The 6000-nt window shown below is 36.0% G+C and overlaps 1 protein-coding gene across 1 annotated transcript; it reads right to left on the bottom strand.

Moving 5' to 3' along the window:
* Window positions 1-878: 878 nt before the first annotated feature.
* guca1b (guanylate cyclase activator 1B) lies at window positions 879-2760 on the bottom strand. Its single transcript, XM_077214377.1, has 4 exons — window positions 2419-2760; window positions 2056-2205; window positions 1632-1746; window positions 879-1482 (listed from the first exon to the last, which is right to left on the bottom strand). The coding sequence occupies exons 1-4, from the start codon at window positions 2617-2619 to the stop codon at window positions 1355-1357; spliced, it is 594 nt and encodes a 197-aa protein (XP_077070492.1). The 5' UTR covers window positions 2620-2760; the 3' UTR covers window positions 879-1354.
* Window positions 2761-6000: the final 3240 nt, after the last annotated feature.

Genomic DNA, 6000 nt, shown 5'->3' on the forward strand with positions numbered 1-6000 from the left:
ATTTCACATATTTACTATATTTGGAGTTTGTTTTACATGTTTAAAAAGTTATTGTTAAGCGTTAGCTTATAATGTTTGTGTTGAAATTTTATGAATTTAATTTGTAAATGTTTCATAATATGTCTGTAAATGTTTGTATCTCCCAGGATATGTCACCAGTTTGGGGCTATAAATTAATTGAAATATCCGTATTAACCTAAATATGATACAGTAGGCTATTCATAAATAGGCATTATTATTGTTCAACAGAATTTTACAAAGAATGTTTAGTTCAAGTAATGAGAGAATAAATGTTTTTAAAATTTGGCTATAATGTTGTAACATGCATTTTCAAGCTTACTTTTTTCAATGATTTTATACCCCCAAACTGGCGACTTGTCCTGGGGGATACGGATACATAGGCCTATATTAAAATCAAGAAGTCATGTTTGTTTTTTTTATATCTGGAAGTTGTATTAGTTGTATCCTAAGAATATGGAAATTAGCAATAAATAAATAAATGTTCTGATTTCTCTTTATAGTCTTGGCGTTTTTAGGGTTAAAATACTTGCAATACAATTTTATGTTTCTGTAGCCCCATTGATATTGGAAAAGTGTCAATTGTAAATTGACAAATGGTGACAACTGATGACATCCCGCACGGGGCTAAAAGTTATTTGCAGTGAGGGGATAGCAATATAGCAGATTATTACACAGTTTTAATAAATTATAATAAATCTGCAATATGATTGGCAATGCAGTTAATTACTTTTTCTTTTTGCCATTGATTATATGTAAAACAAACAAAAATGCATGTCACCAAATTTTATCTAATTCTATAGCGTGAGCTTGTAAGAAATGAGAAAAAGGTTAAATTAATTCATAGTATATATAATATATGATTGATGAGTTTTATTTTTGAGAAATGTACAGATGGAAATACTTTTACAATATTGACCTTCAAGAGACTTTACAATATTCATATATTTACAAACATCAGATACGCCCATTTGTAACTGATGGCTGTTATTTATAAACAGAGTAATATGCCGCAAAAAGTTAAACAAATGCACCTTATATGCAGAATAATAGATCAATATTTGTGAGCCATCCACAGATCCTTGCAACAAGAATGAAAGAAACAATTAAGAAAACATGAATAAATACATGCAGATAAACTGAATTCTGTTGATCAAAAAATAAACGGGAGATAGACACTATATGGTAAAAAAATACATATGTATAGGCTATATGTAATTTGTACTGATGACTCAAGATTCACATTCATGAACCATGACTAAAATTGTAGTTGAGAAACTGCAAATGCATATGTATATGTCAGTTAATTTAATGGTTGTTTTGGTGAATGTAGAGTTCAGGAGTTGGAGCTGCGGCGTCTCTGTTCATTGATCCAGTCCCCGGGGTTCACATCCATTTGCAGCATCTTCATGACCCACTTGTCACGTCGCGCCCCGTCAATGAACTCATCCAGAGACAACTCCCCTGTGGACACAGGACAGAAACCCAGCATCAGCTGCTTTATAAAGGCTGACTTTAAGCACAGGCTATTTGTAAAGAAGGAAAAAGCCTATAGTTTGGCTATAGCTGTTTAGTGACTGTCTAGAAAAATAATGAATCATATTATGTTTTACCATCTCCGTTCTCATCCACTAGCTCAAATATTCGGTCCACCACCTGATCTGGGGTCAGTAGGTTACACTCCTCATCAAGTTCACCATGGCAGGCTTTCTTTAGTCGGTAGATTGACTATAAAAGTAAAGTAAAAGGTGCCTATTTTAATCATAAATGCATAGCCTAAATGTCTTCTTTACAGTGTTATATCATCTCTGCACACAAAGTCCTGCTATCATCTGGATTAATCCCATGTAAACATCTCACTTGAAAGTGATGAAACCAGTTGTGAACTTGTAATGTCAGTACAAATGCAACCAGAATGCCTTTCATTCTTTTTTTTCTTAAATCAAGTAGCTAAACCACTGAAGAATTGTAATCTCAACCGTTTGATGTTTAAGTCGGTGTGATTGACAATGGGAAAAGGACATGAGGGATGATTACCTCCACAATCTCCTTGAGCTCTGTTTTGTCAATGCAGCCACTCCCATCCTTGTCATACATTTTAAAAGTCCATTTCAGTTTGTGCTCCAACTTTCCTCGCAGCACTAGATTCAAGGCTGCAACGTATTCCAGAAAATCAATAGTGTTGTCCTACGAAAAAATTTATGAGAAAATAGGAATGAACTGTCGAAAATTCTGAGCGTTCTTAGAAGCTCACGTAGGCTACATATATTACATATGCCTCTCTATTATATATAGTAATATAGGCTATTATATAATATTTTTAAGTTATTTTGAGTGTCTACACAGTCTCCTAGTGTTTATGCCTACTTTGTGTAAGGTAACTGAAATTGAATCACTTACCCCATTTTTATCAAAAGCACGGAACATGTTTTCTATGTAATCTGCCGCTTCCTGGTTTCCAGTTACACCGAAGAAGCTCTTGAACTCGTGCATGAAGAGGGTTCCACTCGGACATTCCACCACAAACTTTTTATACCACTCCTGCAGTTCAGCCACATCAATTTCTTTGTCGTCAGAATCCTCACTGAGTCGTTGACCCATCACGAAAAGTTGACAATAAAAAACACAAGCTTCTCTGCAAATCACATCTGGCAGTTACACTTTCCTGGAGTTCTCCCTGATTAAGACATCCCAATAAACCTTTAAGCCCCACAAGATGATGGTACAACACTGAATATGTCTGATTTAGGACACAAACGTATATCCCCTTTAAAAATATCAGGAAAAAAAGTTACAATTGACCAAAGTGTAAAAGAAACCTCAACCTTTCAGCGAACAAGCTCTACTGGCTTGGGATTCAGCACAAGGACTATTTTGGATCACATGACAGCAAGAGATTATTCATATCAATCTATGTCTGAATCAATTAGCTTGAAACAAGATCAAGAGCTTTGCTATAATTCAACATAGTGCACAGAATATTCCATTCCTCAGTTCCTCAGGTTCAAGGGCTCACTGAGGGTCTCATGACTAAACATAAAATACAACCTTCCTATTTTTACCTGTTAGGGTTAAAATCGTTTAGGTTTAAGGCCACAAAATACAAAAGAATTCTTCCATTTTCTCACTGAAAATGGAATAGGTGAAAATACATTCCGACATATTGGTCCCAGGCCAAGGTCCATGAAGGTCTTGCATATACAGTCAAACCAAAATGTATGGTCTGTGGTGTAAAAAGGTCGCGTCTGAAATTAAAGAAAAAAACTTAAGCAAAACATGGTCAGGTCAAAGTGTCTGAACAATTTTTGGTCCCAAATTTTTATGCATTTTACTGGTAGTCCACTGTATGTATTAACATGTAACAGTTTACTTTATTTTTCTATCCTCAGTGACATAAATTAACTACAGTGTCCTGCACCCACTAGTAAAAAATATCAAAAATGATATCTGGTGTCTGAATAATTTTTGGTTTGACGTAATGATATGCATTTTTATATTTGGGGTCCCTTGTTTGGCTGAGAGCCTGGATGGGGAGAGGGTCCCTGGATCATGAAACCCCTGCCCGACCGTATACATCCCTCGATTACTCAAGCCTGTGAATCATTCAGACAATCTGAGTCATAATCCCTTCTGCCCTCTGCTCTTACTATTTATAGTTTTTCAAAAATAGGATCTAGAGAAGTCTGGCCTAGTTCATGAGGGTGCTGCATGGACTCGTATCACTTCAGACCACAGTGAAAACTAAAAATCCAAAAAATAAAGGTTCTTCATTGGTATCTGGTTCCATGAAGAACCTTTAGCATCCATGCAACCTTTCCCTTGCACAAAAGGTTCTTTATAGAGGAAAAAAAAAATTCAGATTATTAAAATGTTCCTCACACTAAGAATAAATGAAATAAAGTGGCTCCTTTAAGAACTGTTTACTTAAATTTCTTTGGGGAACCTAAAATGTATCTTCGAGACATTGCCACAAAAACCTCCTTTGGGAAACTTTACTTTTCAAGAGTAAATATATCAATAACAAGAAGTCCAATGGCTTAATTTTTAGGTTTGGGTGATCCAGATCCAAAAGATCACAAACCTGTTTTAACACGATATGCTGCACATGGGCCAATTATTATCTCACGTAAACAAACTGTGTAGGGATTCTAAAAAGACAGAAATAATTGAGATGATAGCCTAGTGGTGGATTTGATCCTGTTATCAGTAGCCTACTCATAAAGGTTGATAGTTGTATGTCAGATTGGTATGATTTCATTATTCTCGTTATATACATTATGTAGTGGAGAAGTGCCTGTCTTACAATGTTCACAATGCTTTGATGCATTGTAGTGTTTAAACACGCACCTGCATGTCAACATACTCGTCAAAGACAGTCATTTGTGTTCAAGTGATAGTTTAACAGGTTACAAGGTGTGTGTTTTGTCAGTTCGTGAACTTTAAAGACCTTTTCAAAAATGCTGACTGCATACTTCACGAGGATAAGCTCCTCTGGCCTAGAGGTATCCAGGGCACCCATTGCACAAATAATTACTAATCTTATTGGATTAATTCAGAATACAATAACAAATATGGAGAACGTGGGCGATATGGCAAAAATATCATATCACGATTTTTTCAGGAAAATCACGATTCAAGATTTTATAACGATTCTTTTTCATGTTGGTTTTACTATTTTGCAAGTGACTGAGCATTACAGCCAAACTAATGTCCCTACTTTAAAAACAAAGGCTTACATGGTTACACAATCTAAAATAAAAAATAATGGCAGACAATTAGGCCAAAGTGGCAAAGATAAAAATCTTTGTCATAATTTTCTTTGTTATTAAAAGATAAAAAGGAAGATACACATTACATATACACAACATATAATATACAAATGAAATAAACAGTGCTTTATTTTTTCAGCTACAGTAGGTGTATTTAACAGAAGCATTCAAGAAAGAAATTAAATGAAACATTTAAAAAAATAATAGACTACATAGACTTCACTGTATAAATTATATATTGATACTTATTAAAGCTACTATTAAAGTTCTCAGAGCAGTGAGTGTTTTTCTCATTTTTCTCTTTGTTTTTATTGTTTTATTAACATTAAAGGGATAGTTCTACCAGAAAGACTCGGTAGGACGAGATGATATCAAGATGACATTTATCAATTAATAAACCAGAAAATGAAAACAGAAATATTGAATGATGAAGTTCTTTGGTGCGGGCCCCGTCCGTAGCTCGTATTTAGAGGGTAGCGGACTCTGCATTTCCTGCCCCGAAGATGGAGGCAGGGGCGCAGCAGATCCCCCGGGGAGGTAAGGACAGTGACCATCCTGGAGGTGGTGGGGAGGATGGAGGTGAATGTTTGCATCATCATCTGTGAACTCAAAAACGTGTAAGTAACAATCTTTTATACTCTAGGTATTAGATAGTGATTGGATAGACCAGAAGTAATGAGTGACATAACATTGAGTCTTCCATGCAGAACTTTATGCTAAAGCTTTCATTTCCCAGAAAAATGAAAACTGTCATCATTTACATAACAACTCCCAAGTTGTTTTAAACCCAAATAAGTTTTTTCTTCTGTTAAAAATAAAAGGACAGTCAAGACAGTCAATCAATAAGAATGACACATAAGACTATAGGGAAGCACAATACATAATCACATGATGGCAAGGGAAACACATGACAACAGGAAATATTGCATTCTCTGTAAATAAAATAATTAATTACTTTAAAAAAAGGACTCCAACACGGACACCAGCATGGACTAAATAACAACATTCTATACGGGTTGGACACTGGCACCGACATGGACATGGACACCGGCACAGACACTGGCACGGACACCGGCACGGACTCTGGCACCGGCACGGACAAGGACACTGGCACGGACACTGGCATGGACACTTGCAGGGACACTGGCATGGACACCGGCATGGACACACTGGCACGGACACCGGCGTGGACACACTGGCACGGACTTCGGCA

Source organism: Siphateles boraxobius, unplaced genomic scaffold (genome assembly GCF_051911475.1).
Source record: "Siphateles boraxobius isolate OS27281-9 unplaced genomic scaffold, OSU_SipBor_1 68, whole genome shotgun sequence".
In the NCBI taxonomy this organism is placed as follows: Eukaryota; Metazoa; Chordata; class Actinopteri; order Cypriniformes; family Leuciscidae; genus Siphateles; species Siphateles boraxobius.

Bases quoted from the DNA above. Each gene is read 5' to 3' on its own strand.
- guca1b (XM_077214377.1), bottom strand. From the start codon at position 2,619: ATGGGTCAACGACTCAGTGAGGATTCTGACGACAAAGAAATTGATGTG. The intron at 2,206-2,418 runs GTAAGTGATTCA...ATTTTTTCGTAG, and splicing joins GTGCTTTTGATAAAAATGGG to GACAACACTATTGATTTTCT. The intron at 1,747-2,055 runs GTAATCATCCCT...TTACTTTTATAG, and splicing joins AGCTCAAGGAGATTGTGGAG to TCAATCTACCGACTAAAGAA.